A 14,212-nucleotide genomic window follows, 5' to 3' on the forward strand; every position below is an offset into this window, starting at 1 on the left:
CAGTGTGGAATGATGAAAATATTCTGGAGATGGATGGTGGTAATGATTATGCAACAATATGAATGTGCTTAATGCCGAACTGTACACATAAAACAAGAAACTTTAGGTTATGTATTTTCCCACAAAAAAAGTCATAAAGCAAATAAGCAAATCAAAAGGTTACTTTCTGAGAAATGGGGTGGGGGAGAAGTAATGAGAGCTTTTTTAAAGTCAAAAAGTTACGGGAATGAAAGAAGCTGAAAATCGGAAATCAGAGATAATTGGTAAGCAGTACAATACCTATAAATTCTAAATAGTTTCATTTAGTGCTGTGTGAACAAATGGTAACAAATATGAAAATCTCTAGGATAAAATATCCAAGACGGAGATGGAAATGCAAAATACTTAATGAACAGAAACCTATTGTCAAGCTAACTCAAGAAATACTAAGACTTCCACTTCTTGCTAATACAAATCTTTATATCAAAATCTGAAGGACTAGTTTTTTTACTCTTAATCTACAATGTTTAGAAAACTTACAGGGCAGATTTTCCTGTGCGGGGATCTATATAGGTGGTAGTTCTTCTATTGTGGTCCACAAAATACGGAATTCCATCCACTGTGAATCTCATTTCCCAACCTTCAGGTAAGGGCTTTTCATTTAATTGACTACAAAACACAGGAAAAAACATAAAAATATTAAAGAGTTGCTTATTTGCCAAGTACAGAAGCTACAAATATCAATAAACATAGCAGAAATATTTTAGAAAACCATTCAGTTCAGTAATTCAGTTGTATACTAGACATCTCTATGTGGACATCCTACAAACAGGTTAAACTCAAAGTCCATCAACCACAACTCAAGTCTTCTGCCATCTACTTGGCTTATGTTCCCCATTAGCTAATGACTCATCCTAAATATCTTGTTAACCAAGTTCTAACCATTCTGCCTTAGAAGTCTTCATGTTCATCTCTATTTCCAATCCTCAACACCATCCTTTCTCTGGCTTTGTTTCTCTTCTGCTTTTTTTTTTTTTTTTTTTTTAGATGGAGTCTCACTCTGTCGCCCAGGCTGGAGTGCAGGGACATGATATCTTGGCTCACTGCAACCTCCAACTCCTAGGTTCAAGTGATTCTCCTGCCTCAGCCTCAGCTGGGACTACAGGCGCCTGCCACCACGCCCATGCCCAGCTAATTTTTGTATTTTTAGTAGAGACAGGGTTTCACCATGTTGGCCAGGCTGGTCTTGAACTCCTGACCTTGTGATCCTCCCACCTCGGCCTTCCAAGGTGCTGGGATTACAGGCGTGAGCCACCACACCCAGCCATCTTCTGCATTTTTTGAACAGCCACTAACTCGTTTTCCTTATCTGATCTCACTCTAGGCCTGCTCTTATACTGACACTGCTAACAGAGTATCATCCTAAAACAGAGATCTTATTTAAATTAGTTATCTCTGTAAAGTACTATCACTGTTCCACCATTACCAATGATTAAGATCTAAAGTTCTTCATATGGCATTCACTCAGCCTCTATACTCTAGCCTCAACGTTCCCTTTGCACCCAAACCTCTAACTCCCTTTCATGAATCCCATGATTTCACAGTGTAGGCCACTCAGCACTTCCTTAAATAAGATATGGTCTGCCACACCTCCCAATGAAGCCTTTCCCTTTGTCCCATATTATCTATTGTTTTTCTACTAAGGCAACTCAAAAAAAGATTCTTTTAAGAGAAAGAATCTCACTCTGTTGCCCAGGGTGGAGTGCAGTGGCATGATCAGAGTTCACTGCAGCCTCAAACTCCTGGGTTCAAGCAATTCTCCCACCTCAGCCTCCCTAGTAGCTAGGACTACAGTTGTACACCACCACACCCGGTTAAATTATAAAATTTTATGTAGAGACTGGTCTCACTATGTTCCCCAGGCTGGTCTTGAACTCCTGACCGCAAGTGATCCTCTTACCTTGGCCTCTCAAAGCACTGGGGTTACAGATGTTGAGATACTACACATGGCCTAAAATGTTATTTATGAAGTATTCCATGCCACCTCCCTAATACCTATCTTTATACCTTGAAAACTCTTGTGACCCTAGACAAGCTGCTTAATCTCATTAAACTTCAGTTTCTTTGTCCATAAAATAGAGACAACAATGTCTATGAGACAGATGAGGAATAAATGAGACAAGTAAAAAGTGGCAGTGAGCCCTCAAGTTGTAATTGTTATTACTCCTACTACAACTATAGACTGATCGTTCTCTTTAGGTCTTCCTAAAGTATTTCCTACATACTGCCAGGACATCATTTAATCAAGTATTTCAGTTTGTGTGTTTGGCAACAACTTCCCACCAGCCTGGGCAACATAGAGACACTGTCTCTACCAAAAACAAAACAAAACAAAACAAAACAAAACAAAAAACTGGGTGTGGTGGCCCATGCCTGTAGTCCAAGCTACTTGGGAGGCTGAGGTAGGAGGATTGCTTGAGCTCAGGAGGTCAAGGATGCAGCAAGCCATGATCATGTCACTACACTCCAGCCTGGGTGACAGACTGAGACCTTGTCTCAAACAACAACAACAACAACAACAACAAACCTGTATTCACTTAACTGAATATAAATGTCAGATAAAACAGACTACCAAAAACGTAAAAAAGAGGTTTCTCAACTGTTATACTTGCAAGATAGCCTCAGTAACAAGTTGTTGTCTTGAAAATAAATTAGACAGAACTAGGTCATATGTGTTGTTAAAACAGAATTCTAACTTTAGCTATAAAACTTTAAACATCTAAGAGGAAACAAAAAAAAGGTAGCAAATTATAGAAAGGTGACTTCTTCAATTCTATTCTTAGAAAATTCTAAAGAGGAAGAAAATGTTATCTGTGATATTCTTCATTCTTCCTTTATGGAAACTGAATAAATTTAAGTAAATGCAGTAACTCCATTTAAAAAGAAAATGGTCATTTGTTGGTAGGCAGAAAAAGCTATTTTAAGTTGAAAGCATATCTTCTTTTATTTATTTTTAGTTTTAGTTTTTTGAGGCAGAGTCACACTCTGTCGCCCAAGCTGGAATGCAGTGGTGTGATCTCAGCTCAGTGCAACCTAAACCATACCTTCAGAACAAAAGTTTTTAAAACTTTTGAGCCATGGAATATCTGTTTTCAAAATTATAATTATATCAAAAGAGAGGTCTGGCCTTTGCCCTTAGCAACTTGGCGGTGATGTTTAGGCCCCTGGAATGCACTACGTATTGGGACTATCTTTGTTTGCCTGGAGGCTTTCATCACTGGACAGTCAATAATGTGATTTATAATGGAGGCTGTGGGACATGGCGCATCAGTTCCAACCTCTGGAGGAACTAGAGACTAAAGGGCATTAGCTCAAATCTCCAGTGAGGACTGGAGACAAAAGGTCAGCCAAGAGGGCAGTATGTGATCAAGCCCCAACAAAAACCCTAGATACCAGAGACTTCCCTGGTTGGTGATACTCAACCTCAATGTGTACTGTCCCACCACAATGCTGGATGTTTAGAGCCTCCCAGACTCTGCCCTGTGCACCTCTTCCTTCTGCTGATTTTATTTTGCATCCTTTCTCTATAATAAATGTGACTGTAAGAGGTTTCAGTGAGTTCTCAATACTTCTAGTAACTTATCATACCTAAGAGTGGTGGTGGGGGCCCCCAAATTTGTAGGCAGTTGGTCTGGAGTCATCCTGTGGACCCCCAATATTGTAGCTGATGTCTCAAGTGAGGGCAGCAGTTTTGTGGAGGACTGTGCCCTCCGACTGTACAGTCTGCCAAATTCCTTGCAGAATGGAACCCTCTGGCAGTCTGATAAATGCATAGTATTACAGACTGTTATGGGTTTAACTGTGCCCTCCCTCCAAATGCATGTTTATATCCTGGCCCTCAATAACTCAGAATGTGACCTTATTTGGAAACAGAGTTACTGCAGATGTATTAAGATGAGGTCATACTGAAGTACTGTGGGCCACTAATCCTATAGGACTGATGTCCTTATAAATAGGAAATCTGGGTACGGATAGACATACAGACAGGAAGAATGCCATGTGAAGACTGGATTCATGCTGCCACAAGCCAAGGAGCTACAAGAAGCCAGGAGAAAGACCTGGAACAGATCTCTTCCTAGTATCTTCTGAGTGAGCATGGCCCTGCTGACATCGCCATCTCAAGCTTCTAGCCTCCAGAACCCTGAGACATACATTTCTGTGGTTTAAGCAATCTCCTCTGTGGTACTTTGTTAAGGTGCCCTAGCAAACTAAAATGCATACTATTATAAAATGTTACAAAGATAAACCATTATATATACATAATTGTCAAAACATTATTTCTGTAATCCCAGCTACTCAGGAGGCTAAGGCAGGAGGATCGCTTAAAGACAGGAGTTTGAGAACAGCCTGGGCAACAAAGGGAGACCTTTGTGATAATATATATATATATATATATATATATATATATCTCTTTATTAATAAATTAGCAAGTCCTTGTAATTATGTGTGTAAACAAGTATTCAGAGATATCTGCAACAACAACAGAATATTTTTTTAACACCCTTTGACTTCTACTGATGGCAAAGTCCTAGGCATTCTTAATCCTACATGGTAGTAGCCTACATTCATAATGGAAGAAGATACTAAATTTCCAGTAAAGAGTAATGAAAGTGAATATGTATTTTCTTCCTCCTTGAAGCCACATACCCTGGATTCTTAACCAGTGATCTCAGGTTAAGAAACCAGAAACCCTGATTTAGAATCACTAATCTGTTCTTAGTAATTAAAAATAATACATATATATGTTAGTAAGTATATTCTCACGTGCCAGATAATTTTTTTTGCTTTTCTATTGTTTTTTTTTTTTTTTTTTTTTTTTTGAAACAGGCCTCAACCTGTCCTCCAGGTTGGAATGTACTGGCACAATCACAGTTCACTGCAGTCTCGATTTCCTGGGCTCAGGTGATCCTCCCACCTCAGTCTCCCGAGTAGCTGGGACTACAGGTATACATGCCAACACATCCAACTTTTGGGGATTTTTTTTGTAGAGACAGGGTCTCACTGCATTACGCAGGTCTTCCTGACCTCAAACAATCCTCCCTCCTTGGCCTCCCAAAGTGCTGGGATAATGGGTATGAGCCACCATGCCCAGCCAAAGTTTTTTCCTGTACTTTGAAGAAATCTTCAAACTTCCCATTAGATGAAAATAATAGTATAATTTTCTCTTTCCAAAGCATGTAGGTGATTAATGTTTTAGGTCTTTGGCAAAAGAATATGAACTTTGATCTTCTTCAGTTGTTAGAAATAAGGTATAATCTTTAAGAGATTAAATATACACAAGTAACTATTCTTACCCTTGACTTCTGGGGTCTTCCCATTGTGTAATTCGTGTGTTGTGGTTGACGAAATATACTCTGCCATTGCTGTCTGTTCTCTTCTCTTTGGGAAGGGCGGGGGCAGGGGAAAGCAAAGCATTAGCATTGGCATAGTCTTCTTGCTCAAGGTAAAATAAAATTATCTGAATTTGCCCGTTTCTCATTTCATTGTTTATTTTATAGTTTTTAAATCACAGCTTTAAAAGGTTTAATTTATTCTTTGACTACTAAATGCACATCCTTACTGAAGTTATAGAAATATTACATCTTAGAAGCTAAGTAGACGTACTTTATAATGTCCTAACCATAGGACCTTTCTACTCAATCCAACCAACAGCAGCAAGAATAATGAACAGTTATTTAGTTTTTTACACAGGACCTTCATTTTATTCTTAATAGTCCCATAGGGTAGGTGAATTCATCTTTATCCTTAAGATAAGAAAACTCAGATAGGTTAAATAATCTACCTGAAACCTCAGAATTAAGTAGCAGAGATGAGATGGAAACTCAGGTCTCCATTTAGGGATTTTTTTTTCCCATACCACATCATTTCATTCATTAAAATATAATAAGGTGGCAGGCGGGATGGCTCAGGCCTGTAATCCCAGCACTTTGGGAGGCCAAGGCAAGTAGATTGCTTGAGCTCAGGAGTTTGAGACCAGCCTGGGCCACATGGTGAAACCTCATCTCTAAAAAAAAATACAAAAAAATTAGTGGGCCATGCTGGCAGCCCACTAATATATATATTTAATATATATTAAATATACATTTGTATACATAAATACACACACACACACACACACACACACACATATATATATTTTGGAGACAAGGTCTCACTTTGTCACCCTGGCTGGAGTGCAGTGGCGTGATCTCAGCTCACTACAGCCTTGACCTCCCAGGTTCAGGCGATCCTCCTGCCTTAGCCCCATAACTTGCACAACTTGATTTTTAGAAACTAAGCTTTTTAAAAAGTTTGAATCCATTCTGTGATCTTTAATACATCAGTTATTCATTTTGAGACATGTTGAACAAATAAAAAAATTAGGATACTGGAAGAGTCCCATCTTTTGAAGAATTAATTGGTAATGGGACAGAGAAGCAACTTCCAGGGCTAAGGCAGGAGGGTTGCCTGACCTGGGAGGTCAAGACTGCAGTGAGCTGAGATCATGCCACTGCACTCCAGCCTGGGTGACAAAGAGAGGCCTTGTCTCAAAAAAAAAAAAAAAAAAAAATACACACACACACACACATAATATATAAAAATATATATAAAATAAGGAATATAATGTAATTTGGGAGTGTGTATATATACATACATATATTTACAAAATAAGGAATATAATGTAAGGTATGTGCTAGGCATTATTCAACTAAAAAATTCTTATTTCTTTTCTTAATATACTTAACATATCTCGTTCCTTAATATACCCAGTTCCAAAATCCTAAATATCTACAGTAACTTTCTATACAAGGGATAGGAAGCAGAACTCAGTTCTCTAATTACTGCATCTAAAGCTGCTGCTTGTTCCCCAACTGCCTCTTGCTTTAGGATTCTCCTTGTTTTCTTGTTCCCAGTCTACAAAATTTTACCTGCTTTCCTGAAATCTCCCCATTAAGGTTTAGAAGATGTGGATATTGGCTGGGCACAGTGGCTCGTGCCTGTAATCCTAGCACTTTGGGAGGCTGAGGCGGGAGGATTGCCTGAGCTCAGGAGTTCAAGACCAACCTGGGCAACATGGTGAAACCCTGTCTCTACTAAAATACAAAAAAAAAAAAAAATTAGCCAGGCATGGCGGTGTGCACCTGTAGTCCCAGCAACTCGAGAGGCTGAGGCAGGAGACTTGCTTGAACCCAGGACGCAGAGGTTGCAGTGTGCCAAGATGGATTACAGCCTGGCGACAGAGCAAGACTCTGTCTCAAAACAAACAAAAAACAAAATGTGGATATCATTTTCTCTTTTAATAAACAAATTAAATAGAGTTGAAATTTTAACAGTTCTGCTGTTTTAGAACTACTGACTTCTCTGTCCCATTACCAATGCATTCTTCAAAAGATGGGACTCTTCCTGTATCCTAATTTATTTGTTCAACATGTCTCAAAATGAATAACTGATGTATTAAAGATCATAGAATGAATTCAAACTTTTTAAAAAGCTTAGTTTCTAAAAATCAGCATTTTAAACAAAAAAATTAAGCTTAATCCATGTTGACATGGCTAATTTTTATTTCCTGTGGTTTGAAAAATTGGTTAACTAATGGTCCTGCGCTGTGGCTCACGCCTGTAATCCCAGCACTTTGGGAGGCTAAGGCAGGCAGAAGGCCTGAGGTCACGAGTTTGAGACCAGCCTGGCCAACAGGTCGAAACCCCGTCTCTACTAAAAACACAAAAATTAGCTGGGCATGGTAGTGGGCATCTGTAATCCCAGCTACTAGGGAGACTGAGGCAGGAGAATCGCTTGAACTCGGGAGGCAGAGGTTGTAGTGAGCCAAGATCATGCCATTGCACTCCAGCCTGGGCGACAAGAACAAAACTCCATCTCAAAAAAAAAAAAAAAAAAAAAAAAAAACAGGAAAAGAAAAAAGAAAAATTGGTAACTATTTTTCAAATAACACTTGAGATCATTTGGATCAGTTTTAGGCCAAATTATAGTCTTGTCAAGTTCGTATTTGGTAGTAATATTTAATTTTATTTCCAACATAATTCCATGATTTCAAGTAGCAGTGATAACGGAGGTTACAATGGATGTAACTAGTGAGTATCACAAACCTGCTTCTGACATTTAAAGCTACTTTCTATGTCAGCTGAGCTTAACATGAAAATAGAATTCCAATGTGCATAATATACAGAAAAGTGGGACTCTGCCTCTCATGACACATAGGTTTTGCTGGTCAAGGCATCTTCAGCGCATAAGCTTATCACCAATTCAAAGGCTGTCTCTAAAGAAAAACATAATCACCCACAGTGTTACAGCTTGCTCTTGTTAACATGACAGCAAGATAAGTTCATGTCTTGGCAGTCACATTAAATTTTAAAAATTTGCAGAATCCAGAATTCTCTCTTTGTTCTTCTTCTTCTTCTTCTTTTTTTTTGAGACGGAGCCTTGCTCTGTCACCCAGGCTGGACTGGAGTGCAGTGGCGCAATCTCAGCTCACTGCAGCCTTGACCTCTCAGGTTTAAGCAATTCTCCTGCCTCAGCCTCCCAAATAGCTGGTACTACAGACGCCCACCACCACTCTCAGCTAATTTTTGTATTTTTTGTAGAGACAGCGTTTCACCATGTTGGCCAGGCTGATCACGAACTCCCGACCTCAGGTGATTCACCTGCCTCGGCCTCCCAAAGTGCTGGAATTACAGGCATGAGCCACCGTACCCGGCCAGAATTCTCTTTCTTGTTTAAAAATATATATCCAAATAATTTTTATAACTTTATAACCTAAACATAATACCCTAAGTATACGGCTGAGTACACACTCAACTTTTTTCTTCCTTCTGTTTTTTTGAAAGAGTATCACTCTGTTGCCCAGGCTGGAGTGCAGTGATACAATCACAGCTCACTACAGCCTTGACCTCCCAGGCTCAAGCAACCCTCCCACTTCAGCCACCCAAGTAGCTGGAACTATACGAGTGCCACACCCGACTAATTTTTGTTTTTTTTTGTAAAGATGGGGTTTCACAATGTTGCCCCAGCCTGGTCTCAAACCCCTGGACACAAGCCTTGGCCTCCCAAAGTACTGGGATTACAGGCATGAGCCACTGTAATGGCCGTTCATCTTTTATCTGTCAGCAAAGTTCAGATTTCAGGCCGAGATTTTCCTTTCAGAAGATAACATGAGGCAAGAGAAAATTAATAGTAAACATTTTTCCCATACATATTCTAAGTATATGCTGCTGAGATCAGCCTTGACACATTTGTGAACTGAAGGCTCATCTACTTAATGAGAGGAAGTGCTGTGGCTGTAGAACTGATTTCTTACTTCATTGAAAAATCACATGATAAACAATACTGAAATTACTGAACATCAAATCCAAATGCACATTGATGAATAAAACAGTAAAAAACAGACACTTCTTGTCATTCTATGTATTCTTTCACGGTGACTAGGAAAATGAGAGAATATCGTCATACTTGATTGGTGAAGCACCTATACAAAGCCCTATTAAATAATACTGGTGAACCAAAAGTATTCTTTGTTCTTTATCCTCTATAGTATGTTCATGTGTTGAAAATTCTTCACTGCCTAGCTAGGCATGGTGGCACACAACTGTAATTCCAGCTACTCAGGAGGCTGAGGCATTGCTTGAGGCCAGGAGTTCAAAGCTGTAGTGTGCAATTACAATGCTGGAGAACAGCCATTGCACTCCAGCCTGGGCAACATAGGGAGACCCCCATCTCTAAAAAACAAATTATTCATTGTCAGCTTATGAGGTAGTAATGTCTAGTCCCAGCATATAAAAGTCTGAAAGGGTGCAAGCTGTAAGACGGTATTCTATCAACCTGGGTCAATCCTGAAGGTATGTTGGGTGGGTCACTTCATCTGATATAGTACTAGTGCTGTCACTGGTATATGCCCCAAAGGCAGGGAGTCATAAAGCAGTGCTCAGTCTGAGTAGGATAATCATAAACACCTGTAGGAAGGGGCACTACTTCAACATGAGGAATGTGAAACCTAAAAATAAGCAGACTGTAAAACAGCAGAACAAAACTCTAATAACCTGGCTAAGCTGGATCTTTAACACAATATTTTAGCAAAGTGTTGCTGGCTAAAGTAAAAATGAGAAAGATCTGGATGATAAAGAAAATGATGAATACAGAAGGCAAGGACCAGCTTGCAGGAAGGCCTTTTCTGATAAAGGAAACGCAGCTCACAATTCAGGTTTCTATAAGCAAGAAGCATTTTTTTCTACACCTGCCCTAGAGAAGGAGTAAAACAGTTTTATTTCTGACCATAACCATGAAGCAGGTCATAGCTTTCTGCAACTTTTTTTTTTTTTTTTTTTTTTTTGAGACAGGGTCTCACTCTGTTGCCCAGGCTGAAGCACAGTGGCACAATCTTGGCCTACTTGCAGCCTTGATTTCCCAGGCTCAGGTGATCCTCCCACCTCAGCCTCCCAAGGAACTGGGATTAGGAGGTGTTCCACCACACCCAGATTATTTTTTGTCTTTTTTTATAGAGACAGGTTTTTGCTATGTTGCCCAGGCTGATCTCCAACTCCCGGGCTCAAGTAATGTTCCCACTTCGGCCTCCCAAAGTGCTGAGATGACAGGTGTGAGCCACCATGCCTGGCCTGCAATAAAATTAAGAGGATAAATACATATCCTTTGGATATATCATTTTAGTGCATGAGTTTTTTTCTCCTTCTCTAACATAAGACATACAACTCTAGAAATAAAGCTGGGAAACTCTAGAAATAAAACCATCCATGTCTGGGAACGCAATCTGACAGGTTAAGTTTAATATGCCTTGTAAGGGCAACATCCCCTCTTCTAAAGTACTTCATACTAACCATTCACTGACCAGTCTTAGGCTTCAATAGAGGCAGAGGACTCCTTAACTCCAGGCTGCCAAGCTTTGGTAAAGACAGAAATTCACAACTTGCTTTCTTCTTTTTTTTTGAGACAGGGTCTTGCTCTGTCACCCAGGCTGGAGTGCAATAGCGTGATCTCGGCTCACTGAAGCCTCAAACTCCCAAGCTCAAGTGATCCTCCCACGTCAGCCTCAAGAGTTGCTGGGACTATAGGCAAGCACCACCATGCATGGCTAATTTTTTTTTTTTGAGATGGAGTCTCGCTCTGTCGCCTACGCTGGAGTGCAATGGCGTGATCTCGGCTCACTGCAACCTCCGCCTCCTGGGTTCAAGTGACTCTCCTGCCTCAGCCTCCTGAGCAGCTGGGATTACAGGCATGCGCCACCACGCCCAGTTAATTTTTTTGTATTTTTAGTATAAACAGGGTTTCACCATGTTGGTCAGGCTGGTCTTAAACTCCTGAACTGAAGCGATTCACCTGCCTCAGCCTCCTAAAGTGTTAGGATTATAAGTGTAAGTCACTGCACTGGGCCCACAACTTTCATATGTCCTCCTGTTGTTATAAGCTAATAACAATAACAGTTTTAAGTATGGCCTAATACATTTCTTACCTTTTTGACTCACAGAAGTGTTTTGAGAATAGATACCTTTAAATAAGAGCAATGAGATTTCTCAAAGAAAAGCGTATACCCCCAGTAGCATTTATTAACCAGATTCATGTGATCTTGACACACCAACATTTTTTCTCCATTACTCAGTACTGCTAGAGCAATATATCTTGGGGACCAACTTTTCCCAATCTAGAAATATCACTTTCTGAATTTATCCCAGTATTATGAAATATCTTCAGCTCCTGAAGACAAAACTCTGGTTCCACAATGGGCTTTATGTTGTTTTCCACTTTCTATTATAACATATTATTATCTTGCTTCTATGCAAAACTTTCTATACTGCCATCTTTATTCTGAAACCTTGTTATATAATGCTATGAATGTTACATAACACTATAAAATAGAACCTAGTAGGGCAGGTCCAGCTTAAAGTCTATTAAGGTCTATTTTAATAGCTAAGATATCAAATATACTCAATAACAGGACACGCTCATGAGCTCCATGGTGTAGGGCATGAAGTTGACACCTTCACATGTGCTCCTTCCACTCTTCTATCAGATAATGCCAACTTAACCAAACTCTGAACCTTGTTTTAGGAGAACCAATGTGATCACAATTTTTTAAAAAGCTTTTTATTTTGAATTAATTATTACTCACAGGATGTAAAAAATCACACAAAAAGTCTCACATATACTTCATTTTTCTCCGATGGTGACATCTTATATAACTACAGTACAGCATCAAAACCACAGAAGTGGCATTGGTACATTATTGTTAACCACAAACATTATTAAATTTTCACCATGTTTAAAAGCTGAATTCATTTCTGTAAATGTATAGTTCTGTGCGTTATCTCACGTATACATTTATGTAATCACCTATTACCAAAATCAAGATACAGAATCATCTTGTGGATCTTGATGGAATCATCATCATCACGTAACAACCTCCTTATGTTACCTTTTAATATTTGTATCCACTTCCCACCTACCCTGTTTCCTGACAAGTACTAATATGTTCTCCATCTCTAGTTTTGTCATTTTGAGAATGTTATATGAATTGAATCACACAGGATGTGATTTTTTGAGACTGACTTTCTTTATCAAGCAAATTACTCTTGAAGTCCACCCAGACCTACTGTGTGTATCAATAGCCCATTCCTTTTTTATTGCTGGGTGATTAGTATTTTTAAACTGTAGAAGAGTAAAATAATTATGAGTGTATATAAAAGTTTATAAACAGTCCACTTAATGTTTGGAGAATTTAATGCCTATTTGTGAATTAAACTGATATATATAAAAAAAAAAACTTCCCAGACATTCACTCAAGCAAGAGCACAGTATCAGACATAAACATCTGTTTTAAAATGACAGAATTGGAAGAAAACAAAAATGAAATGACAGAACTCAATGAAGAAACTCATGTGACTTACCCCATCCGGGTGGCAATGGACCAAGAGGATCAAATTCTTTACTTTGTGATGTAGCAAATAAATCTTGATTCTAAAAAGAACCAAAAAGTGATGAAACTATTAACAACTTAACAAATTATCTGACAGCAAGCTTATGAGTTCTGATTTCCGTTCCCCGGCAATGTATAACACAAGAGAGTTTGCGTCTTAAAGAAGTGTCACACAGTTATGGATAAATGCCAATATACTTTGGTTTGGTTTAAAAAAAACCTGTGCAAACATTACCTAACATTTAAAATTATTTAAAATTAAAATACTACACAAATATGTAATCCTCATCTCCAAAATGACCATTTTTTCCTTTGTGCTACAAATTTTACATCAATAATATAAAAATTAGAAAAATATATAACCCCTTAAAAGTCATTTATAATACCAGTACCCAGCATCATCACATGACTGTGAAAAATATTGCATGTGTAACTCAAAAACAGAAGATCAAATACTGAACATGTGACATACAAAGAATTGTGAGAAGAGAGTTCGGGGAACAGGAAGAGTGGGCTGTCAGATGAGTGGAAGGAAAGGTTTCCAGCTGGAAGGTGTTAATGAGCCTGGAACTGTATGGAAGACTTCTTAAAAGTTCTGTTTCCAATGATCACATTGGTGGAGAGAAAGATTTGGCTAGATAAGATGAAAGCAAAGTAAGAGTCAACCTTTGGAAAAAGAAAACAAAAGTCACACCGACTCTGTGTAAGGATATTAAGTCTGTTTTGATTTAAATGTATAATTAAGTAGAGATAATTATGTGGTCACCCAGTAAGACTTGGTTAAACCCTTTCTTCTTTAGTAAGATAAACAAGAGTCTAACTGCATTAAACATAATTTTACTATGGGGAAGAAAAAAAAACAAGTAAAACAGGACAATGAATCCCACATACCCAGCACCAGGATTCAACACTTATCAAGACTTAGCCAAGTTTCTTTATCTCTTTTCTCCTGTCCTTTGTTGAAGCGAAAATCAAACATTATTTCACCTCTACCTATTTCAGTATGTCTCTCTAAAATTTGTGGACATTTTTTCTTTTCTTTTTTTTTTTTTTTTGAGATGGAGTCTCGCTCTGTCGCCCAGGCTGGAGTACAGTGGCACGATCTCGGCTCACTGCAACCTCCGCCTCCCAGGTTCAAGTGACTCTCCTGCCTCAGCCTCCTGAGTAGCTGGGATTACAGGCGCGTGCCACCATGCCCAGCTAACTTTTTGTATTTTTAGTAGAGACCAGGTTTCACCATGTTGGTCAGGCTGGCTT

The 14,212-nt window shown here is 38.9% G+C and overlaps 1 protein-coding gene across 13 annotated transcripts in view; it reads right to left on the bottom strand.

Moving 5' to 3' along the window:
* ITCH (itchy E3 ubiquitin protein ligase) overlaps positions 1-14,212 on the bottom strand; it is a 153,485-nt gene that overhangs the window by 45,550 nt on the left and 93,723 nt on the right. For all 13 annotated transcript variants that reach the window (XM_055265899.2, XM_055265898.2, XM_055265895.2 and 10 more), the window contains 3 exons: positions 12,927-12,996; positions 5,334-5,418; positions 520-648 (listed from right to left, as the gene is read on the bottom strand). In XM_055265899.2, coding sequence (XP_055121874.1) covers positions 520-648; positions 5,334-5,418; positions 12,927-12,996 — 284 coding nt within the window. The remainder of the gene's footprint in view (positions 1-519; positions 649-5,333; positions 5,419-12,926; positions 12,997-14,212) is intronic.

This window comes from Symphalangus syndactylus, chromosome 24 (genome assembly GCF_028878055.3).
Source record: "Symphalangus syndactylus isolate Jambi chromosome 24, NHGRI_mSymSyn1-v2.1_pri, whole genome shotgun sequence".
NCBI classification, from domain to species: domain Eukaryota; kingdom Metazoa; phylum Chordata; class Mammalia; order Primates; family Hylobatidae; genus Symphalangus; species Symphalangus syndactylus.